The sequence below is a fragment of the Callithrix jacchus genome, chromosome 2 (genome assembly GCF_049354715.1).
Source record: "Callithrix jacchus isolate 240 chromosome 2, calJac240_pri, whole genome shotgun sequence".
Classification (NCBI taxonomy): Eukaryota; Metazoa; Chordata; class Mammalia; order Primates; family Cebidae; genus Callithrix; species Callithrix jacchus.
Genome location: NC_133503.1, coordinates 142,557,972 through 142,583,481, shown reverse-complemented (window position 1 = coordinate 142,583,481; position 25,510 = coordinate 142,557,972). Strand labels below are relative to the sequence as shown.

Sequence of the window (25,510 nt, the reverse complement as noted above, 5' to 3'; positions counted from 1 at the left end):
GAAACACAGATATCAGCAAGGGAGTGGGTATTGATATGCTTTGGCTGTGTCCCCACCCAAATCTCACCTTGAATTGTAAAAATCCCCATGTGTCAAGGGTGGGGCCAGGTGGAGATAATCAGATCATGGAGACAGCTTTCCCCACACTGTTCTCATGGTGGTGAATAAATCTCACAAGATCTGATGGTTTTATAAATGGGAGTTCCTCTGCACAGCTCTCTTGCCTGCCACCATGTAAGATATGACTTGCTCCTCCTTTGCCTTCCGCCATGATTGTGAAGACTCTCCAGCCATGTGGAACTGTAAGTCTCTTAAACCTCTTTCCTTCGTAAATTACCCAGTCTTGGCTGGGTGTGGTGGCTCACGCCTGTAATCTCAGCACTTTGGGAGGCCAAGAGGGGCAGATCACCTGAGGTCAGGAGTTTGAGATCAGCCTGACCAGCATGGTGAAACCTTGTTTCTACTAAACATACAAAATTAGCTGGGCATGGTGGCGCATGACTGTAATCCAAGCTACTCAGGAGGCTGAGGCAGGAGAATCACATGAACCTCGGAGGCAGAGGTTACGGTGAGCTGAGACTGCGCCATTGCACTCCAGCCTAGGCAACAGAGGTTGACTCAGTCAAAAAAAAAAAAAATTACCCAGTTTCAGGTATGTCTTTATTAGCAGTGTGAGAACAGACAAATACAGATATGTTTTGTTTTATAAAGAAAGGTGAGCATCAACATCCACGGTATGGCTCAATAAAGGGTAAAACTCAGAGTTTGCTTGGCTTCACCATGCTTGTCATAGTTTCTTTGAATATTTTGGAAAGCAAAGCCCCGAACTCACCCTAAAAGTCTACCCTTACCACTGTAGGCAGAAACCTGCAGTGACATACCTGGCACTACCAGGATGCTGAGTTTACCTCAGACTGATCAAGAGGGTAGTGACAGTCACACGGATGGGCTGTTATGGTCCCAGCTGCAGTAACTGGCAGTCCCCAAATATATTCATTAGCCAATTATCCATGTGAACAGAGCAGCTGAATTCTGAATTCTGTATTGTTCTCTCTTTATCCCCATTGTATGATGGCAAGTTGGGTCCTGGTAGCTCTAACAGGGAACCATGGAAAGTAGGACTTCTCTTGTGTCCCAGTGTTTCTTGGAATCCATGCCATCTCTTCTGCCATTTTGACTCTTGAGACTTAAATAATTCTTTTACTCCTTGTGGCAGTAAACTGTCAGACTTAAGCAACTAAAGGAAAATACATCAAATATTTTTCAGGATTTCTTTCTCTACTTTTCTGAGTTAAGGACCTCACCCTCTGAGGATTTTGGTGGGTCATTTTTTTTTCATCTGAATACACATGTGTTTTCTTTTAATAGGTTGTTTTATGAAGTCACCTATTCTGGGATGATGTTGAGGGCTTTCCTATGCTTAAGTAGGGGAACACGAGATAAACCCATGGAGATGCCAGTAACTGCACACTTCCTTCCAGTGGCCATGTGAACTCTCCTTCATCCCATGCATCACTCAGATAACTTTTGACCGGTACCATAAGGAAATTCTCTGTAGATAGTTTTGTGAACACATTTGCATGAGAGGAAAAAGTTTTGTTGACTACAGTCTATACATTTGATTTGCATGTGGAAATGGGTGGCATGAATCTAATGTAGCATAGACAGACACAGTTAAAACTTTTTTTAGATTGCAAATTCTAATAATAAATTCAAGCCAGGTGCAGTGTCTCACTCCTATAATCTCAGCACATGGAGAGGCCAAAACGGGGGGATTGCTTGAGGTCTGGAGTTGGAAACCAGCCTGGGCAAAATAACAAGACCCGGTCTCTACAAAAAAAAAAAAAAAAAAAAAAATTAGCTAGGTATGGTGGCATGTACCTGTAGTCCTAGCTACTAGGGAGGCTGAGGTGGGAGGATTGCTAGAACCCAGGAGATTGAGGTAACAGTGAGCTGTGATCATGCCACTGCACTGTAGCCTGGGTGACAGAATGAGACCCTAGCTCTAAAAAATAAATAAATGAATGAATTTAAACATGTATATTAGAAAAATAATCTTTCAAGAAATATTTACATATTTTATAGATGTTTATGTGAAGGTATCTTTTATCAAAATACTAATTTAGCTTATGCTTTGTGCTCTTTATTGCACAGAAAAAAATGTTTTTAAACTTTTGGTATGTCATAGAAATCAAAGGGATTAGCCTTTCAGTAACATAAGCACCAAGTGCCTAATTCTTGCTAAATCCTGATGTTCCAGTGCAGTCTTTTATTGTTATTGGTGGTGATGGTATATACTTTTACTTAGAGGGGTCAACTTTGAGGCAGAGATTATCTCCTAGATTTATTTTATTTTTAGGAAATCGAGGAGGGCATTTGATTTGAGAATTTGGTACTGTGTGCCTTCCATATGTGGCTGCTGTGGAACAAGTGGTAGTGTTAATTGCAGGAGAGGGGAACCTTCCCCCTGGACTAGCAGCAGGACAAAGTGAGGGAGAGTTTTGCTCCTTTTCTCAGCTCCTTTTGGCCTCTCTGCCGAGGAAATAAACATTCAAATTTGCTTTGCATGGGGCACTTCAGTGGGTTTACCAGGGGCTTTGTATTTTAGTATGTAAACTATAGTGTTTAGTATCTTAACAAATCAAGAATCAATTATCTGCGAGAATAAGCAGAAGGTTTTTTATGCCTAGAATAAATTAGTTTAAATGCTACAACCAGTCCTTGTAGATTAAAGAAGCACTTGGAAGCGATGAAGTATATTTTTAAAATGTACTCGACATCATACACTGGAATGAAATTAATAGATCACTACACAGGTGTCCTGTCTTAGGGGAATAGTGGTAGCTTTTTAAGGTGGATTTTTAAGGTACTACCAATATGTAGATACAGTTGAATCTGATAGAATCATGGGGAGAAATGTTGTCATCAAATATCTGGCTAAAAGTATATTATTTAATTATTATCTTTGAGAATTCAGGCCACTTAGCTTTATTCTGTTTTTTTTGTTGTTGCTGTTGTTTTTTTTTTCTGCTGAAAGATGTTGGTTGGACATGCCTTTAAGACCACAGTAGAGATGGTGGTGGTTGTGTTGGGAAGCACTTCAAAGGACAGTTAAAGCAAAGAAACTACAAGTTGGTTTTTGTAAGGATCTGAGTCTTCCCTCCCAACACACACCACATCTACAATTTAATATCATCTAGGCCATATTATGTTAATGCACCCAACAATTGTGAATTCTGCTTATGTTAACCCACAGAGGAATTTAAAAACCACAAAACAAAACCTCTAAAACTGCTTCCTTTCATGGATTCCCAAGTAGCATGAACCAATTTCAGCTGTCCCTGCATGGTATAGTAGTGAGGTTTTTCCCAATAGCTAGCATTGGATTTGTTTCTTAAAAAAAAGCATCATTGAGACATAATTGGCATACAATAAACTATACATAATTTAAAGTGCACAATTTCATAAATTTTGACATGTGTATACTCCTGTGAAACCACGAGCACAGTAAAGATAATAAAGTATCCATCTCCCCCAGAAGTTTTCTCCTGTCTCTTTGTCATTGCTCCCACCCCACATCCCCAACCAGGCAACTACCAGTGCTTTCCATCCCTAAAAACTAGTTTGCATCTTTAAAAAATTTTACATATATAGAGTGATACTGTATGCACCCTTTTTCTGGCCTGGCTTATCAGTGTAATTATTTTGAGATTCATCCATGTCATAGCATATGTCGATTAGGGTTTTTTTGCTAAGAAATATCCTATTAAATGACTGTGTCAGTTTCATTAGTCTCTTGCCGCTGGACATTTGGGTTATTTATTGCTTTTAACCATTATAAACAAGCCTGATATATGTGATCTGTAAATGTTTTCTCCCAGCCTGTGGCTTGTGTTTTTATTCTCTTTATAACATCTACTGAAAAGCAAAAGCTTCATTAATTCATTCTTTAGGTGCTTTTGGTGTTGGATCTAAGCCATCTTTACCTAATCCAGGTCACAAAGGTTTTCTCCTATGTTTTCTTCCATAAGTTTTATAGTTTTAGATTGTACATTTAGGCCTGTGATTAATGTTGAGTTGATTTTTATACACGGGGGTGAGGTGTGGCTTGAAATTCATTTCTGCATACGCATCTCTAATTATTCTCGTACCATTTGTTGAACAGGCTATTTTTTCTCCACTGAAATGCTTTGAACTTTTGCCAAAAATTAGTATCTGTGTATTTTTGTTTCTATTTACAGACTTTCTGTTTCATTAATTTGTCTTTATATCAATATATAGTCGTGATTATTATAGCTTTATAATAAGTCTTGATCTCAGAAGCATTAGTCTTCTAACTTTGTTCAACTTTTTTCAAAGTCGTTTTGGCTATTCTAGTTTCCTGAATTGTAGAATCAGTTTGTCAGCTTCTACAAAAAAGCCTGTTGAAATTTTAATTGAAATTGTATTGAATCCTTAGATCAATCTGAGGAGCTATGAAATGTTGACCAGTACTTGCACTGAAATCATAGTCTTAGAGATGGATTAAATATGACAATGTGTAAGCCGATACCGTGTGGAAAGAGGGGATGTAATGGCCCCCAAGATGTGCTGATGGAAGAGAGGAGCCAGACTGGGGAGAATGAGTTGAGTAAGAAGTTATCATAAATGAGCAAATACTTTGTCCAAAGAGCCCCTCAGAGAAGTGCAAGGGATGTATAGTTTGGTGGGTGGTTCAAGGAGCAGCTCAAGTAATGATTTAAAGCTAAAGTCAGAAGGAACTAACCACATTTCTTCTGGAAGGAAGAACTACAATGGAGAGCTCAGACTTGGCATGTAGAGGGGGTAGAAGAGGAAGAGTGTGACTAGAGGAGCTTCAGTTTCTGGGGAGAGGACCACCAGTCCAACACATTGTAATGCAGGGGACACAGAGGGTGATATCATGCTTTAATGATTGCTACAGTGTCTGAGTCCAATACAACAATGAAGGTCAGTTATACACTTGAACTGATTGCTAGGACAGTGTGTCTCCACTGGGGGTGATTTTACCCCCAAAGATGACATTTGGCAATGTCTAGAGACATTTTTGGTTGTCACAACTATTTGGGGACCAGGGTTTCTCCCATTGTCTTCTAATGGAGAGAGGTCAGGGATACCGCTAAACATCCTACAGAACAAGACGACCCCAGAGAATTATCTGCCCAACGAATTATCTGCCCAAAATATCAGCAGTGCGGAGGATGAGAAACCCTAGTCTAGAGCGCAAAAATCAGAAAAGAAGGTGGAGGCCAGCCAGGTGTAGTGGCCCATGCCTGTAATCCCAGCACTGTGGGAGTCAGAGGCCAAGTGGATCACTTGAGGTCAGAAGTTGGAGACCAGCCTGGCCAACATGGCGAGATATTGTCTCAGCTAAAAATACAAACATTAGCCGGGAATGGTGGCACACACTTGTAATCCAAGCTCCTCAGGAGGCCAATGCGGGAGAATCACTTGAACTCCAGAGGCATGAATAGCAATGAGCTGAGATTGCACCACTGTACTCCAGCCTGGGCATCAGAGTGAAACTCCATCTCAAAAAAAAAAAAAAAAAAAGGTTGCTCATAGCTGATTGGTTGCTATGAGATTTCATATGTTTTCTTCTGAAGAGAAGTATTCTCTTGTGTGGTGACTGTGGGAAGTTACCCTGGATCGTAAGGAATTAGTCTGTGGGAGTCTTCTTCAGGGATATTTTCAGAAGATTTCTAAAAAGGTTATCAAATAAAGCTAGTTTAACAAAAGAATAGCTTGACTACAGGTAATTGGAAGAAAATTTTAGCATTTGAATTAGGGTGATTAAGAAAATTATTCTCTTTGGACATGGCATTGTCCATAGATGAGTTTATCAATTAGTGTACTTTTTTATTACAACTAGTAGAAAACCTAACTCACAGTGACTGGGGGACAAAAATTGCCAGCTGTGTAACTAAACAGTTGAGGCTGCATTGGGGGTCTGGTCCTGAGGCTTAGTGCTATCTCAGGGACACAGGTCCTCTTGCACTGAGAGGCTGGCCCCAAGGCTCAATGCTGTCTCTGGGTCATAGGTCCTCCTGCACTGGGGGTCCCGAGACTCAGCACTGTCTCAGGGACACAGGTCCTCTTGCACTGGCTGCAGGCTTTTTTCCTGGCTCATCCCTCAGTAACTGTCTACAGTTTCCAAAGTTAATGGAAGAAGAAGAAATTTTATTCTCCTATCGTTATGGATTTCTCTTTGGTTGGACCATTTTAAACTATGTGTTTAATCATGAACATGGGAGTATTTCTAGCATTACCAGAGCATCTAGCTGAGACCTGCTCTATCCAGTGCAGTAGCCACTAGCCACATGTGGCTGTCAAGCTCTTGCAGTGTGGCTAGACGAAACTGAGATCCAGAAAAAGAATGAGAAATATCTCATTAGTAATTCTTATGTTAATAGCATGCTGAAATGGTAGTATTTGTGGATATATTGGGTTAAATGTTATTAAAATTACGTTAACCTGTTTCTTTCAAAGTAATTTTAATGTGACTACTAGAAAATTTTAAATTGCCTAAGTGGCTCTGAATTGTACTTCTGTTGGAAAACAGTGGCTTAGACCATTCAAGAGTCCTTGGGAATGGAGCGTAGTCAGTTCCACCCAAACCACATGGCTGATACACAGAGGGGAAAGAGATGGAGTGGATATTAAGCACATACCCCCAAATGAACACAGTAGTGAGATGCATAGGCAAAGAAAGAATGTTTGTTCATTTGCTGCTGTTTTCCTAAAGATGAATGTATAGAAATACTACTAATGTACAACCATTTAAAAAAGTTAATAATGTAGTTTTGAAAATTATGAAATTAATGTTGTGCTCATAATAACTAGTGAAACAGCACAAAGATATACAAAGAGGAAGTAAATGATCCCCATCCCTTCCAATCCTTGTCTCTATTCACAGCCTTAGGTGGTCATTGTTAGACTGGTCTGTGTTCTTCCATTTTTCACTTTGTATGCATACAGGTGCAGGTATATTCACATACCTTGATTTGTTGCCGTTGTTGCTACTGCCTGTCTTAACAAGAATGTTAAGCACTCACTCTTCAGTTTGCTTTTGTCACCTTATCAGACTTCCAACTCAGTAGATACAAACTGATCCCATTCATTTTAATAATTATATTATGTTCTACATTATAGATATAGCTCATTTTATTTAACCGTTTTCTATTAACTGACATTCTTGTTCTTTTCAGTACTCCCTTTCTTCCCTACCCACAACAGACAATGCTGCAATAAACATTTTATACCTATATCCTTACGTACTGGTCCTTTTGTCTCCATAGGATAGATTCCCAGAAGTGGAATTGCTTGGTCAAACGGTATGTGTATTTCTAATTTTAATAGTTATCACTTTACCCAGAAGAATAGCAAATCACCTTCACACATAAGAATGCCCATTTCCTACACTCTCACCAGCGCTGGATGTCACTGCCCTTAATTCTTTCCAATCTTATTTTGCCTGGTCATTACTTTAATTTGCATTTCCTTCACTACCACTGATGTTGAGAATGTTTTCATATGTTTACTGTTCATTTACATTTCTCCTTTCTTCATTTCATGCTCATTTTCACTGCCCATTTTTCCAGTTATTAGTGTTTTTCAGTTTCTACAAATTCTTAATGAAAGTATTAATCCATTGTTATATGTATACAAATATGTCTTTGCAGTTTTTATCTGTTTATGATATCTTTTGCTAAATGAAATTGTTAATTATTTAATCAAGTATGTCTGTCTTTTTCTTTATTGCTTCTGAATTATTTGTTTTGCTCAGAGTGGTATTGTCCACCCCAAGGTCATGCAGATATTCTCTTAAATTTTCTCATCATTTTAAAAAAACATTCAATCTTCAACTTACAATTTCGTACATGAGATGAGGTAGGATTCTCTTTTCTTTTTTTCTAGATGGATGACCAGTTACTTAAGTCCTAGTTAATACAAGATCCTTTATTTTTCGTGGGATTGAAATTGTTGTCCTTGTCACATATAAAGATGCCATATATATTTGGAACTCTTTCTGGGCTCTATTCTGCTCCTATCTGTCTATTTCTGTGCCAGAATCTTTCTGTTTTGAATATGCTGGCTTTTCTAGTGACTTGTAATTTCTGGTAAGTCCTCCTTCACTCCACTTTCATACTTTCATGACTTTTTAGCCAGTTATTTTTCCACATGATTCTGGTTTAATAAAAATTTTAAAATTGAAGGAGTTTTATTTCAAGTGCTTTTAAAATGAAAGGTAATATAACACTATGCAATAAATAGAACCAAAAAGTTAATATTTCTCAGTATGGGGATCTCTTTATCTGATGCCACTAATTGGAAAAATATTTACTGAGAAACTAAGGGTTACTACTTCTGTCAGTTTTAATTCTTTAAATGTGATTTACTTTATCTCTGAGATAATTATAAAATTATGCCAAGATGCACGTATTGGGATACAGCCATGACTTTTCAATCATCCAGTAATTACTACATTAAAGCTTAATGGGTTAAAGTTTTCAATGAATGTAAGTTTTTAGCTTCTATGTCTGTTTATGTTCCAAATTATGAAGTATACCCATATCTGGATTGGCTTAGAAATTTGTAAATGTAATGTGAACAAAGAACTGTAACTGAAGTGCACAATAAACCATGTAGTTTGAAGTCTTTTATGATTTAATTCTTTTTAAGCTTAATGTTGAATATTACATGGATTTTGGAAATTGTCACACTTGAGACTGTGGGTAAAGTTTTCTAGTATTTGATATGCTTTTGACCATTCTTAATTTTTAACTTATACTATATTAATATGATATTCACCTAATTGTATTTACTGACATTCTTCTTCGCTTTTTGGCGTTCATTGGCTGGTATAATACGAAAGTAAAAAATACCTTGTGTTTTTCTAAACGCCTCTGAAATATTGGAGCTAAACACTAAAACTCTCTGAGATTAAAAATAATGGTAATTTTCACTTACAAATGAACACAAATGTGAGGTCTCTATTTTACATATGGAAATAGAGGGACATCCCATGTAGGTTCTGCCTATGTTTACTTGATTAAGTAGAAAAAAATTATTAGTTTATTCTGTAGCCAAAAATATAATGGCAAAATGATTGTTATTGTAATTATTACTGAATGATATACTTAGATAAAATAAAATTGTTTTAAAAGTTGAGATTCCATTTGTGACAGGCCTGGCCAATATGGAGAAACTCCGTCTCTACTAAAAATACAAAAATTAGCTGGAAATGGTGGCACATGCTTGTAATCCCAGCTACTCATGAGACTGAGGTGGGAGAATTGCTTAAACCCGGGAGGTGGAAGTTGCCGTGAGTCGAGATCACGCCACTGCACTTTAGCCTATGTGACAGAGTGAGACTCCATCTCAAAAAAAAAAAAAAAAAGAAGGTGATAAACAGTTACCTCCTCTAGTACTTATATAAAACCATCTAGTAGACACTTTATTTACCCTGGTTTTGGTCTCCACTATACTACATTTTTCTCCACTAAAGGTTATCATAACTGGATATCATGGTTGATATAGGCAGAATTTTGTTTGGAACAGTTTCTTTTTCTTTTTTCTTTTTGCTAATGAACAAGAATGCTTTTAATGATGTATGGAGGTTGAGCTATTAAGGGCAGATGAACCAAATTGAGGTAACTTCTGCTGGCCTGTAGTGAAAATTTAAATAGCAAAAAGGAAATGGTAATTATAAGCTGTTTGAACAAGTTGAACCTCTCAGAAGCTAAGAGTCAATCATGATATAGTCAAAGGTGACAAATGATACAAACTATGCTAAATAAAAGGCATATTTTGTTCCAGTATTTTCAAATCTGTATTTTGATCAACTCAAATTGTGTTTCCTACATTTGTTTTAATCATTATCAAAATTGACAGAGTTGATAAATATTAAAAAATAGAGTATATTTTAAGTATAATTATGTGTATCTGTAAATTCCACATTGTTAATTTTAAAGTAAAATTGTTTTAAAATACAGGTAGAATTTGAGATTTAAAAACACATTAAAAATCAATAACAGGTGTCATAAGATTAACAGCTGTTTCTTTTATAATACTTGCATTTAAGTGTTATAAATATGTTTCTCTTATAACTACATTTAATGTTTCTTTTATAATATATTTAAGCCTTTAATTTGTTCGAGGGCTTTCTAATTTCTAATGACTTTGGAAGGTAGAGTTGCTTACATTGGAATAGAGAACTTTTCTGTTTTTGTGAAACAAGTAGACATAAACAACCGGAAAGCCTGGGGGTTGGAGTGAGGATTGGAGTGCGCAGACAGTGTGACTGTGGACTTTATTATTTCCCAAACCAGAAAAGCCGCAGCTGCTGCAGTGGACCAAGATGCCCAAAAAGCCACTTATGATTAAAGGGGACAAAGTGATAAGCTGGGATGCACTAGAATAATAAAATAATGCTCACATGACTTAAAGAAAAAGGTGGGGTGTCGGGGGTTGCCCTAAAACTGCAACATTGGATTAAAAAAATCACATATGTTGACTTAAATGAATCAACTAAGGTTATGTTAGAGCCCCTGAGTCTGACCTAAGGATAGGAAGCAAATGAGTATTCTGTGCTGACCAGAACATGACAGTATACTTCCAAAAATATTTTAGGTCTCATGTTCAAAGCAGTACTCCATAAAGGCCAGGGATATCACTCCTGGTCCTAATGAGGTGAGGTAAACTGGAGCCCACCTTCATTTAGAGGCATTCTTAATCTATATCAAACTGAAACCTACAACCCTTATGTGACATTGTACAATATGAAAAATAGTACCGCTAAAAATTAAAACTGTGGCCGAGCACGATGGCTCATGCCTGTAATCTCAGCAATTTCGAAGGCCAAGATGGGTGGATCACTTAGCTCAGGAGTTCGACTAGCCTGACCAACATGATGAAACCTCGTCTCTAATAAAAAATTCAAAATATTAGCTGGATGTGGTGGCACACGCATGTAATCCCAGCTATTCAGGAGGCTGAGGTGAGAGGATAGCTTGAGCCTGGGAGGCAGAGGTTGCAGTAATCCTAGATTGTTCCACTGCACTCCAGCTTGTGTGATACAGTGCGACCCCATCTCAAAAAAAAAAAAAAAACTGAATCAAGGTCAATGTTTTGTATACATTAAATATCAATTTAAGACTTGTAAAGTTTGCCTACAAATGGCCAAGATAAAATATAACTTAATGTAATGTTCTAATTAAATAATATCTTTTTGTTAAAATGCTGCCTTTATTAAATATTACCTTCATGTATTTGGTACCGCCTTAAATTGTCTTAAAATGAAATGGCACCAGTCTTCCTCTGTATTTTGCCTTAGTCCACCACTAGAGTACGTTAAGCCTCCTCCACACAGGAGGTAGCAAACTACTGACACAACAGATTCAGTGCTCGTGCAGGACTTCCGTATTGCTGAAATCTTAAATGGCTCTGTCAGTGGGAAAGTATAGCATCCCAAGAGAAGATGCAGTTCTTTCAGAGCACGGATCCACTCTGTTTCCGGGCTCACTGTGGGAATTGTAAATCAGCTGTAATTGTGACCTAGTGCTCGTCTTCCCTGCTAATAGGTCTTCTCGCTATTTAGAGATGAGTTGAGACTGCTCCATTTATTGGGATGAAGCCATTGGGTCAGTAGTCAGTGACCCTTATTCTCTGTGCCTTAAAGAGAAATAGCAGCCTCTTTCCTTTGGGAACCTGTTGTGAGTTGGTGACATGTACTGCCAGCTGCATTTAACTTCTAGGTTATGTCATGTTGAAAGACTGTCTTTTAAATTGACACATTGAATTTGGTCCATAGTTATGAATCCCCACAATACTTGTATACATCTCAATGTTTAAATGTCAGCCTATTATTCATTTTCTGCTATTATTTCTGCTAAAAAATGACGAAAATTCTAATGAATGAAATAACTATTTGCACAAAAATACGCTATCTCTGCTAGTGTTGCCTTCCAGCTTACTATTGCTTAGAAAAAGATAGGACTATTGAGATGTGTGAATAGAAAACTTCAAAAGTGAAGCTGTCAAAGCAATGGGAAATAAAGATATTTTAAATATAATTGTAGTTGAATTCAGTAGTGGAAAAAAAAGTCAAAGGATTTCTACTTAATGCCATCCTGAGGTGTGGAACATTTTAAAAGAATGAGTAGGATATTCACAGGAAGGAGAGCACCTCAGCATTCTCCAATTTAGGGCGGCACATGTTCCCCAACCTCCAATTTATCTGACCAGGTCTCCACTGTATCTGTTAAGGCCCCTTCATTTTCATCTTCTCAGATGTCCAGCTGTGGAGCATAAGATCACATTTGTTAGGGACACTGTGATTGAACAAATATTTTTTTACATGGTGCTTTCAGAAGAATTCTTTTATCTCTGAGATGGCCAGGATCCTTGGAAGCCTGAACAATGAAAAATCTGAGCGATCTATTTTGGCAGCAGAACCCTATGAGCTCAACACACTTTGAAGTGGATTGCTCCCCATTGTGGGGTTACAGTAAAAAGTGAGGTTTTTCATAGTCCTTGTATTAATGTCTGCAAAGCCAGATGGCTTTGTAAAATGACTGCAAAAGCAGTATAACTGATTAAAAGAAATTCTGGGTAAAGGCTTTCATACCCTGTGTGAGTCTGGCAGAAAGCATTGTCCTTTTGGGATACGTTAATATTGGGAATCTCACTCTCCTATCTTCAAGGGTCAGCCAAAGACAATTGAGACAGGTGTTGGTCACAGGAGCTGTCAACAGGAAGGCTGAACAAAATAAGTCTAGCTGGCCATTGGGAGAATTGCCACAAAGCAAAATAATGCAACTGGCTGGGGAAGGACGTGCTTTAAGGGCTATAGGTGGATCTTCCTAAGGTTGTGGCTATCACATTCTGTCTTTCTTGGCTTTTTGTGGTCCTAAATCTGCATCCTCTTGTAACCCCCAAATTCCACTGTCTCACACCTAAGGGTAACCAAACTCATGCTTCTTCTCAGTGTAGTCTAAATGACTCCTGATGTTGCAGAGATCTTGCTTTTTGGCTGCTGCTCTAGAAATCATCCTGCCTGCCTGTGTTTGTAACCCTGAATGCTGACCTTAACCTCACAACACAGTCATATATTTCAAATTGTTTGGGGTAGAGGGGGTTGGTGAAACTTGGCCTTGTACGTAGAGGAATTCAGAGATGTGACAGATTGTTCTCTGGCTTCATAAGCTATCATTCAATTATTGGGAAATGGCATTCGGGATAGAAGGAACAAAAAGCTCATCTTAAGGTGCGTTTTAAAAACCTGTCGTAAAAGAGTTAGGTGGCCCTGGTTTAGTTGCTTTTCCATCATCAGGAAACCCTTTAATCCTTCAATGAATGACATATGGTAGGGTTTTAAAAACCAAGCCACCTTGCTGTTCCATTTTCTCCTTGTTGCCATCTCGTCTCCCTGACTCATCAGATTTGAGTCTGATCTGCTTGCAAAGTAGGAAAGGCAGAGGGCCTGGCACCTGTGTATTCAGTTGAAATAGCCAATTTCAGAAGAGTTTGTACATTTTGACCTTTCTGAACTTCTATGGATCTTTTCAAAGAGGGAAGTAGTTCTAACCTGGAGGCATTCTCAAGAATTATTTGGAAAATAAACGGATATGTGTATCCCTATTATTGTGGCCTATCTTTTGAGTAAAAATATAGAATTTGTAATATTTTAATAGGACTGATTGGTTTTTGGAGAAAGTAATTTAAATAATATTTCAATTAATCATGTAGGTGGCCAATTTAGAAAAACTAGAAAATGCAGATAGGGAAAAAAAGCATTTAAATTACCCCATATTGTATCACTTAGGGAAAAGATAGTTTACAAAGCAAAGAACTAAGCTTCTACTTCTGTCTTTTGATGCATTAAGTAATTTTTCCTGTAAGTACTTTCAGTGTTACAGTGTTAGCATTTTATTTTACTGTGAAAATTCTTAGATCATAAAGCGTGAATCATTTTTCTGAATATTTCTATTGTAGAAAAATATAGAAATGTGGAGAAGAAGTTAGTTTTTACCCATAATCTAACTATGTAGGATAGTGGGGACAAATGTTTTACTATGTACTTTTAGACTTTTTTCCTAAATTTTTATTTGATGATTATTGACTCTTGGCATGGGTTTTCTTTCTAGCTGGGAAGTACTTTCTATAACTGACTGGTTTTATGTTAGTTGAGTGCTCTGCTTGCCCACAAAATTTGTTGCATCTTTAAACAGAAGCAGTCAGGAGAGCAAAGTGCTGGATGTTTTTTAGTGGTCACGTAGAGTTGTTTAGGGTACTGAGGCGTTTCCTTAGTTTCAATAACTCATTTTATAAAATTCCAAAAGGTAACATTTTTCCTTCAGCTATTGGTGATAATTTGTTTAGGTTCAGGAATGCTTTTACATTTTATGTGCAGAAAATCACTCTAAACAACACATTTAATAGGTTCCAGTAGTCAACAGAGATGCTATATTCATTTAGGGAATATAACAGATTTTCTTTGTTTTTCCTTAACACTTGGGGCTTAATAAGATTTCCGCTGAAACCAGCACTGTAGCCGTTCTTAGCCAAGTTATGACTTATAGAGTGATATATTGATCATGGAGGATTTCCCAGAGTTCCTCAGGATATATCGTTAATGTAACTTTGTCTATACTGTCCTGCTGGAGTGGAGGCTCCCCAGGGGTAAGGAGTTTTGTTCCCTGCACTATGCCTAGCATGTAACAGGTGTTCCATAAATATTTGTAGAATATTGTTTTGTGTGACTTTTAAATCATGTGTCTCCCTTACTGCCTAACACTCTCATTGACTAACCCTTTAATTAATTGATCAAGTAATTATTGAATATCTACATTAAATTGTTCTATCTTTTAATAAGAACATGCTATGCTCCAAATATAATGGTCAATGTTGAGCCCTCCATTTAATGAGCTTCCAGCCTAGTACAATTTTTTTTTTTTTTTGCATTTAAGTCTTTTATGAGAACAGATGAGTGATGGATTCACTACTAATTAATGTTTTACCAGTCTTCTATATAAAGGAGTATAATTTAATTCTCATCCATTTGGGTTTTTTTGTCAAGGAGAGATTTCAGCATAGGTGATGTAGGCGCCAATTTACTGATATGAATTAAGGAGTTCCAGAAATAGATATCTATGCAAAGTATTTCCCATTGGTCTGGCTTGAATTCCCTATATCACAGTCTTATTGGTGGTGGTGGTGGTGGTGATGGTGAGATAATACTGGTGAAAAATAGATATCAGTTGATAGGAATAAAATTAAAATTTTCTGGCTGGGCATGGTGGCATGCCTGTAATTCCAGCACTTTGGGAGGCCAAGATGGGTGGATCATCTGAGGTCAGGAGTTCAAGACCAGCCTGACAAATACGGTGAAACCCCATTTCTACTAAAAATACAAAAATTAGTCGGGCATAGTAGGGTGCACCTGTAGTCCCAACTATTCAGGATCCTGAGACAGGAGAACTGCTTGAACCTGGGAGGCAGAGGTTGCAGTGAACAGAGATTGTGCAATTACATTCTAGACTGGGTGACAGAGAGAGACTCCATCTCAAAAATATAAATATATGTATTTTTTCCATTATTGTTCCTATGGCTTGAATATATTGATTTGATTGTTTTTGTTTTTGTTTTTTGGGTGTGTGTGTGTATGTTTTGTTTTTGGTTTTGGTTTTTGTTTTTTTTGCTATATGAAGGAAAGAAAGGAAAGAGTTTTTAAAAAAATGAAACTGATGGGACTGTGGCTAAGGAGCACCATCAATTTGGGTGGATTTTCTTTGTATTAAAAGTATAAAGATATGCTAGAGAATAATAAACACCAAATTTACATCAGTGGTTACATCTGAGGGGAGAGAGAAGAATGGAGATCAGAGAGAGTTGCCAGAGCCTTCAGCTGTGTTTCTGTATCCTTTATCCATTTGGGTAGTTAATATACAGATAGGTATTCATTATATGAGTCCCTTCCTAGGTTTTTTAATTAAAAATAAATAAATAAAATCTGGAGAATGGATATGCATGGAAGTGAGATTTCCTCCCATCCACTTTTATCATTAAAGGGTTTGGCTTTCTTCTCCAGCTTTTTTAGCCTCTTCTGTTTCCAGTGTTTTCCAGACAGATCCTGTGGCAAGATGGTCAGGAGAGAAAGAAAGAGAGATGTTATGGAAACAGAGAATTATATTTAAGAGACAGTGACACATAGAATACACTGAGATATTTAACCTTGTTGAATCCTCAGGAGTGAGAGGTTATACCTTCAGATGTGTAATCATTTACTTGTCCTCTTCTTTCACTCAAATGGTTTCTGTTTCTACATAAGCCTTTGATAGCTACATATCCAGGTGTTAATATTACATGTGCAGGCTCTTAAATTTAGGTACCCAATTTAGCAGCACCTGACTTCTCATTATCTTGCTCATTGTAGTATATGATCCCTATCAGGATGGAGGGGCCGTGTGCCTGCCCCTAACTCTCAACCAGTGAATATTCCTGGAACCACCCGTGAAGTCTGCATGGCTAGAGCCCCAAGTGTGTAAATGATAGTGGCTGAAGGGTCTTGAGAAGTAATTTGGTGGAGACAGAGGGTGGGCAGAGAGGCACACACAGTGATGTGGACACTTGAGAGGAAAGGAAGCAATGTGCTAGACCCAGGAAGGTGGGTGAAGATGTTCCATCTGCCTCGTGTATCAGTTTGCTAGGGCTGCTGTGACAAAGTATCACAAATCAGGTGGCTTGAACAACAGAAATTTATTATCTCACATTCTAGAAGTTAGCAATCTGAGATCATATTGCAGGCTCGATTCCTTCTGAGGACTATGAGGAAGAACCTGTTCCATGCCTCTCTCCTAGCTTCTGGTGGTTTGTGGGCAATCTTTGGCTTGTAGAAGCATCACCTCCATCTCTGCTTTTATCTTTCCATGACATTTCTCTGGCCTGTATGTTTATCCCTGTGTCATAATTTCCCTTTTTTATAAGGATACAGTTATATTGATTTACACTTCACCCTAATGACTCTATCTGACCTTGATCATCAGCAAAGATCCTATTTCCAAATAAGGTCATATTCAAAGGTACCAGGTGTTAGGACTTCAACAACTTTCAGGGGGCAGAATTCATTGGATAATACTGCTCCATTCTCATCCTTACTGCTCAAGTCTAGAAGGCAGATTCTACCTGTCAGTAGACATGGCCCAGTCTGAGCGTGTTGTGGTTTCTGGGATGTCTCCTCTTTTCTTACTAAGTTCTTCAGAATGGGGTCCGCAGTCTCATTGATAGACAGTGAAAGGAAAAACTCAAACTTGTTGGGGAGAGGACAGTTGAAGGATGCATTTGCCAGAGTGCAAAGTCAGGAAGAAGTATGAGCTGCTCTTTGCTACTGTTTCTTTCACACTCGATCAGGCTTTTCTTCACACCTCATTAAGGCAAAATCTAGTTTATCAAAATCCAAACAATTCCACTTTCAATAATGGCAGATACCATCTCTACTACATTACCTGTTAAATGGGCCTTTGTGAGTAAACCTGGAAACCTCCTCACTATTTATATTGTTTCTCTAAGAATGTGGGCTGATTTCTCAAATTTACAGATGCACCTTCAGAGCACATCTCTGTATGCTGTGCAGATGAGCTGGGGAAATAGGGTTGGTCAGGACTAGGGGTCACGCCAGCCTGAATTATTCTTCCATGCTGAGTGCTTCTGGAAAGATACAGAAGAACACTCTGGGCAAGGGTGCTCTTCTGTGCTAGGAGGCCATTGCCTGCTCAGGGGTGGTGTCTCCTTGGTGAATGGTGATTCCCCTGAGGTGTAGGAGATCATGCTCAGGTCCAGAATTAAAACTGGCTGATGACTGGGAGAAGCATCAGCTAACCCAAGGTCTGTGTGTATTCGCTGTGCTCTCCAGAGAGAACCAATAGGGAGGGGATGGATGGATGGATAAGAAGGCATTAATTAGGGAAATTTGCTTACATGATTATGGAGTTTGAGAAGTCCCACAACAAGCTGTCTACAAGCTAGAAACCCTGGAATGCCAGTAGCATGGTTCAGCACAATACAAGTCTGAAAGCCTCAGAAGCAGGGAAACTAGTGGTGTAATTATCAGTCTGAGGCAGAAGCTGAGAACCCTGGAGGCCATTAGGGTTAATCCTGGATTCCAAAGGAGTTCTGATGTTCAAGGGCAGGAGAAGATACATGTCCCACCTCTAGGAAATGAAGAGGAAATCACCTTTCTTCTGCCTTTTGGTTCTATCTGGGCCACCCTCTGATTGGGTGATGCCTGCCCACATTGAGAGCAAATCTTCACTTAGTTTATGGTCTCATGTGCCGATCAATCTCCTCTGGAAACACCCTCAAAGACACACTCAGAAATAATACTTTATCTGAGATGTTCTCCAGATTTTTTCTTTTTTTTTTTTTTTGAGACGGAGTTTTGCTGTTGTTACCCAGGCTGGAGTGCACTGGCATGATCTCGGCTCACCGCAACCTCTGCCTTCTGGGTTCACACAATTCTCCTGCCTCAGCCTCCCAAGTAGCTGGGACTACAGGCGCGCATCACCATGCCCAGCTAATTTTTATATTTTTAGTAGAGACGGGGGTTTCACCGTGTTGACCAGGATGGTCTCGATCTCTTGACCTCATGATCCACCCACCTCGGCCTCCCAAAGTGCTGGGATTATAGGTGTGAGCCACTGTGCCCGGCCCAGATTTTTCTTAATCCAGTCAAGTTGACACCTTAAAGTAACCATCACACTGTACTTCCCCTTTGCCTTAATGAGAAAACTCTGCTTTTTGTCAGGGGGGTAATGTTTTAAAAGCTGAAGGAATATACCTGTCAGCCTCCCTCTCTCACAGCTGTACTACATTCTGGCTGATGAGATGTAAGCAGAGGGAATTACGTTCAAGGGTGGACAGCTGGTGGGGATCTTTTTTTCCTTTCTCCTTTCTATCTGGAATGAATTTGTGTTGGCCAGAGCTCCAGCAGCCGTACTGGTCCATGAAATAAACATGAAGATAGACTCTTCGTGCTAAAGATGATGGAACTGAAAGGTAGAAGTGGCTTGAGTCTGATGATTTGGTAGCTAACAAACCACCCCTGCTTCTAAACTTCTTTTACCTAATGAAGCAATAAACTATTTTGCTTAATCACTTATTTGGCTCTCTAGTTATCTGCAGCCGCAGCTAATTCTAACCCATACAGAGATCCTTTCCATAGGAACCCCAATCACTATTCTGTAGAGGATATAGTATGTTCAAAAACAAAAGCCAGCCAAGTGGAATGAAGAGAGTTACTTTCCAAGACCTAAAGAACAGTGGGTCTCCTATATGCATGGTATCTTTTCCCCCAGGCATTTTTAATGTAAGCAGGAAGAGAAGATTGAAACTGTGCCCCCCTTAGCTGCTCCTTTATTTCATAAAATTTCACTTCCTAATACCATAGAGGGTTTTGGCCGTTACCATTTTCTGCTAGCTCACATCGAGTTCCAGTAGCAGCATCTTGGCAGTAAAACACTGTTTTGAGTACTTCATTGCTTTTTACTGTTGTTTCAGAAAGGCGAATAGAAAACAGAAGCATGTGCTGATTATCCAGTAAGAAGTGTAGTTCCCATACACTAAATGCAGCTGACACCACAGGGAAATTTGGCTTTCCAAAAAGGTCTAATCTTTAGCTTCAATAGGCATTCATTGTATTTGAGCCAGTGGTGTGTGTATATGATTGTGATTGAGAAGAACAAAGAGGATGTGAACAGGCCGGAAGTATATCATTGAGGAGTGTATGAGGAAGAATTAGGAAGTTTGAAATTTTTTATGTCTCAAGGAATAAAAACTTCCCTGATAATATGTATTTGACCCTTTGACATGTTTTCAGGAATGTATGAAGCAGGAAAGCAGAGAGTTGCCTTTATACCATTCCATCTGGATTCACTGTCTTTCAGCAACTGAATGATTCTCTGTTAGAGTATTGTGGATTGAGAGGAAATAATAATGCTGAACCTTTGAGGAAGGAGAAGCAGATGGATGGAATTCTTGTGGCAGAACTGAGCTTGTGTACTTGATCTTATGGAAGGTATTCACTCCCCTTCCATTTGTGTAGGATAAATAAAGGTTACTGTAAAGTTTCTTTATCTATCTTGAATTATTCATGCTTCTCTGCATCTTTGGATTTATAGCCAACCCTCAGAGGTGAAGATTTTCATGGAGGACCAGATTTCAGGGAAATACGGCTTCTGAGAACTTATTTTATCTCTAACAAGGCCAAACCGGTTTCTAAGTGTCTCATTTTAAAGTCACAATGATATGAGACCCTAAGTAATATCTACTGCTTGGGGAACTTAGAAGGCAGTTCATGCTATCCATTTATACTTACCTGAGTATATAAAATGATATATTTTCTCACTGAATATGTTTATCTTTATTTTTATGGGGTTTCAGACATTTGCAAGGGTTTTTAAAGGTTTATTTTTAATCACAACTCCTATTTTTTTGTTACTGTTTTTTTCCCTCCAGCTATTAATGTTTCCAGTTGTGAGTTCAACTTTTCTTGGTGCTTATCAGGAACCTAATTCTTTGTTGCGGGTGGAATTTCTGTGCTGGGTTTGTGGAAATCTCTTCCTCCCTATATCTTTTTTTTTGGGGGGAGGGAGTGATGTTGCAATGAGGTTGATGAAAGGAGCTGAGCCAACTCTGCAGTTTTCTTAATGTATTTCTAATGAAGTTATGATAGTTGTCACTTGCTGATGAAACAAGATTGAGCTAGACGTTATGTTGGATTTCATTTATTGATTTCTGGTTGTTCCGTGGCTATCTAGAAAGTGTGGAAATGGTGTTTTCTTTATTCATTCAGTACTTGGCCCCATCACAAAAAATATTTACCTAATATTGAAGATAGCATTGCTGCCTGAAAGGCATGTATATATTAGTGCACTGTATTTTAAAAAGTAGGGAGGATATAGCCTCCAGTTTCCCCAATGCAGAACTATAATAGTTTCCCACTGAAATTACGGCCAGAATGAGAATGCTAACTCCTGGTGATTCTGTAGTATGGTCTTACCAAACCTTTAAAAGTACATGGAAGGAGGCATGAAACCATGTTATCTTCAGGGAATTATAGTTAGTATCCAGTTTTGTTTTTTCAGGGGTGGGAGGAGTGGTAGAGGGAGTATGTCTTGAATAGCCTAGCTGATAAGAAATATCACATTGATTTCTTCCTTTAATGAAACTATCCCTTCTGAATTGCTGTACATAAAAATCTTAACTAATGAGAGGTTTTTATAGATAATCTGTTTGTCAAACTGCAATTTGAATTATTTGAGAGGCTTTTGGAGATGAGTAGGTAAAAAGTCTTCATCAGGTCTGTCACCATTATCAGAAACATGCCAAAACGTTATCAGTTTATATGAGATTGGCCTTTTCATTGGGAATTCTTGGGCATGGAGAGAGGGCTTCAGTCCTAGAAATGAATGTCTTCTTTTATCTTCTAGTTTACTTCCTCAAACAGTAAATTCATAAGATGGTTTTTCCGTAGAAGACTTCAGTTTCATTAATTTATTTTAGCTGGATAACGTGATTTTGGAAGTAGAGGTGACTGAGATCTCAAGGCATATTTCAGGAAATAACAGTTTATTTTCTCACGAAAAAGGGAAAAGTAGAGAAAAAAAGGTATGAGATAAATGCATGTTGAAATTGTGCTTATGCTTTGAATTAAATTCCTTGCATGGCTGATTCTTATTTAAGGCCAGAAATGATGAAACCTTAATCTGAAAGCTACAGTATAGACTGAATAGGTGATGAAACTTTTCTCCATATTGAGATTGGTAATTAGTTATGCGTGGGTCATGGGGTTGATGATTAGTTCTGTTCCTCAGAGCATGTCTGCAATCTTTGATGTCTACTTAAGCTATGTAAATAATTGGCACAGTTTTTGTTATTACTTTTCTATTAGTCTTTGATAGAGTGAAACTTGATATTTTCTCTGACAAACCATGAAATTTAGCAACTAAATCCTTTTATCCATCTAAAGTCTGCACTTGTTGAAAATAAGTCTCAACCAAACATCGTGTTGAGGATTTCAAAATATTATTTAGTGGTTCTTTGGCATCTAGTAAACATAGATATTCATAATTATTTCTTTTTTGTTTGTTTGTTTTTGAGATGGAGTCTCGCTCTGTTGCTCAGGCTGGAGTGCAGTGCCATGATCTTGGCTCACTGCAACCTCCGCTTCCTGGGTTCAAGCGATTATCCTGCCTAGGCCTCCTGAGTAGCTGGAATAACAGGCACTTGCCACCACACACGGCTGATTTTTGCATTTTTAGTAGAGACAGGGTTTCACCATGTTGGTCAGGCTGGTCTCGAACTCCTGACCTCATGATCTGTCCATCTCAGCCTCCCAAAGTGCTGGGATGACAGGCGTGAGCCACCGCACCTGGTCAGCTTTTCATAATTATTTCTAATCTCCTCATAGTTATGTCCTTTAATTCTCACCTAAATACGAATCATATTTTGAAACCCATACACATTAGGAAGCCAGAGATTTTTTGCCTCTTCAATACCTGATATGACTGACTTTTGCATATCTCAAGTTTATTATTAATTAATACATTTAATTCTCCAAAGATTCTATTCATATCTCTTTCATTGAAGTAAGCTAATAACTTAGAGTTCTGGTAAGCTCCCTATGCCTTCATTGCATTTATATGTCCCTTTTATGTGGAAAAATCTCTAGTAAATATTTCAGTGATGATGAACTATTTTCGTAATTTGACTCACTGGAAGTGAGATTGTGAGATCTGGAATTGTAGATATGTGTGTTTAAGCTTTCATCAGCAAAATCTATTAATAATTGTTCCACATTCTTTTACTGCTGTGGAAAAAATTATTTTGGGTTCCAACTTATTTTTGTCTTGATTGCATGCCATCATCTTATTTCTCCTTATTAAATAATGCACCTCTTACAAGCTATTCTTATTTGCTCTTGTTTGGGCATTCTCATCCTGGAATTAGTGGATAGTTTTCAGGAGTCTATGAATTCCCTGAAATTGTATGTAAACGTGTGCATGTCTTTTCTACAGCTTTCCTCTGAGTCTCAAAAGTCTCCTTGACTCCTGAAAGTAAAGAAATTTTTTTGCTTTCTCATGGAACTTCTTCCTCTACCTAAATCTGAAGCTTCTTGTGGTACCATGATCTGCCTGACACTCGTTCATTATGGAATACCTAATGGCAAAGTGGCTGCATGTAGAGATTGCTGAGTTCGATGCTTCCAAAACCAACTGGTAGTAGTTTGTCTTTATATTTAAAGGTGTTCTTCAAATTTAAATAATGTATGAAGGTCATTTAAAAGAAAAAAATCTGTACCCACAATATTGACTTAAATTGGTTTTATTTTAATGATACCTTATTGCTTTATTTATTTTTTTGAGATGAGTCTATTTTGCCCAGGCTGTTCTCAAACTCCTGGCTTCAAGTGGTCCTCCCACCTCAGCCTTCTGAGTAGCTAGGATTACAGGCATGAGCCACCACACCTGGCTTTAATGCTACTTTGTTTACAAAGAAAAAAGTCAGGTATAACTTGTGTATTTAACAGTTTTTCTGCTAAAACAATTTAAAACACAACATAATTGCAAAAAGGTAGCATGTAAAGTAACAATATGAATTTAATATTGCATATTAATGATGATACTTTGCTGAAAGTAAATCACCCTTTACAATGTGAATATACTATTGACTGCTCTGGCAGAGGCTTTCTTTATTTTATTTTATATTTTTGAATTGTTATGTTTATCATAAGTAATCTCAATTCTCCTGTAACTTTTCTGATACAAAGCCCTTAGTGACGATTCCACAATACTCCTTAATATCATTTGGTCCTCACTTCATTTGTGTATTAGACCTCTGATCTTTTCTCATTAGCTCAGGGAAATTGAAGCAGTAATACTTAGCCAACTTGATTATTAGTTCTTATGAAATATGACACTGAAATCATGGAGCTGTATGAAATTAGAGGATAGTAATTATACATTTCCTATTTTGTAAGACTGTTAATGACATGGCAACATAATTTTTTTAATGTAGTAAGTATTCATATATCCCTGAAAAATTTTTTTCAGATTACAGTTCGAATAAAACTGACATCGAATATACTATGAGTAAAAATTGGTGCAAATTACTTTTAGTGAATTAACTGCCTGAACCTAAGCTTTGCAGTTTTTGTTATTTGGCTTTTGCTGTTTCCTTTTCTAAACCCAGCCTTGGTTAAGCAGTCTTATCTGCTACAGGTAAACTAACCTGGCAGCAAAGGAGGAATTCAAAGGGTAGGATGACAGAGAATGTTGGCAAACCGCAAGCTCTGATGAGTAAATAGGTCTCTGCCGTCAGTGGTAACATGGGACCCTTTATTGGATGATTCTATAATTTCTGTAAATATGTTTCCCAAAGACATATGCATTTGAAAGCAATAACTACTATAGTTATGATCATCTCCACAGCATTTTTTCAGGAGGTGAGGCTGCCTTCCAATCTAATTCTGCCACTTTGTAGCTGTATGACTTTGCCTCTGCTAAAGTAGGATGGTGGAAATAGGACCATTCTAGGGATTTTGTGCCAGAGTATATCAAATGTGCTTTTCACAGTCCTTGAATTACGCTTGGCGCAAGTGGATATTTGCTGACTCCTAATACCACTACCAGTACTACAAGAAGAATATTCCCAGTAACGACTCTTCAAATTCATTTCACATGCAGAGAAGAGAAGTAAAGGTCTGAGACAGGCATTCCCCATTTCTCAACTCGCAGTTAGTCATTAGATTTTGATACTCTGTGGTACGATGTTTTTAGCATAGAAGGTGGTGTATTACCATTAGCTTGTTTATGACAGGAATTACCATCTGCTAGGGTACCTGTGGAGGCCAATTATATTGGAACCTTGCAAACTCATGACTACCCTCCAAATCTGCCCTTTTCCAGCCTGGTTATCCCTCTTTTAAATTTCCTCAGCCATCGTTCTAATCTGTCCTTTCTTCCCTTTCTGTTCTGGGAAACTCTAAGGGAAGCTTAGTCAGCTCAGTACCTAGTGTGCCACTTAATGCCAAAGCAGTTGTAGCTACATTTGCCGCTACTGTTCTAGCTTTGTGCTCCTCGGTTGTCAGATGCTTCTCCATAGACACTTCCCCTGCCCCTAGTCTTTAGTTCTAAGGTTAGGTTGTGTTACCTCCATTGAACTGATGTGAATACCAAGGCCCAGAATGATTATTTAACCTGCCCAGGGTCTCAAAGCTAGTAACTGACAGAGGATCCAAACTCCAGTCTTTATCATTCCTTAGACTATTCCCTATTTTCTTGTCTTTTTGTTATTCTTGTTTCAAAACGAGAAAGTGTGATTTTGCGTGGGGCAGGGTCAAGTGTTTCAAATGGACTGTATCAGTGAGAACATATTTATAACAGTCTAATTCCTGGCTTTGCCATGTAATAGCTGAATGATCTTTTACAAGTTATGT

At 38.1% G+C, this 25,510-nt stretch overlaps 1 protein-coding gene across 15 annotated transcripts in view; it reads left to right on the top strand.

Moving 5' to 3' along the window:
- Nucleotides 1-25,510, top strand: part of MAST4 (microtubule associated serine/threonine kinase family member 4) — a 581,015-nt gene that overhangs the window by 313,542 nt on the left and 241,963 nt on the right. For 8 of the 15 annotated variants that reach the window (XM_078365414.1, XM_054252221.2, XM_054252223.2 and 5 more), the window contains one exon: nucleotides 7,317-7,352. The exons of 6 other annotated variants lie outside the window; for them this stretch is intronic. In XM_078365414.1, the coding sequence (XP_078221540.1) occupies nucleotides 7,317-7,352 (36 nt within the window). Of the gene's footprint in view, nucleotides 1-7,316; nucleotides 7,353-7,935 lie in introns of all 15 variants that reach the window. One more of the 15 variants, XM_078365416.1, reaches the window with a different exon arrangement.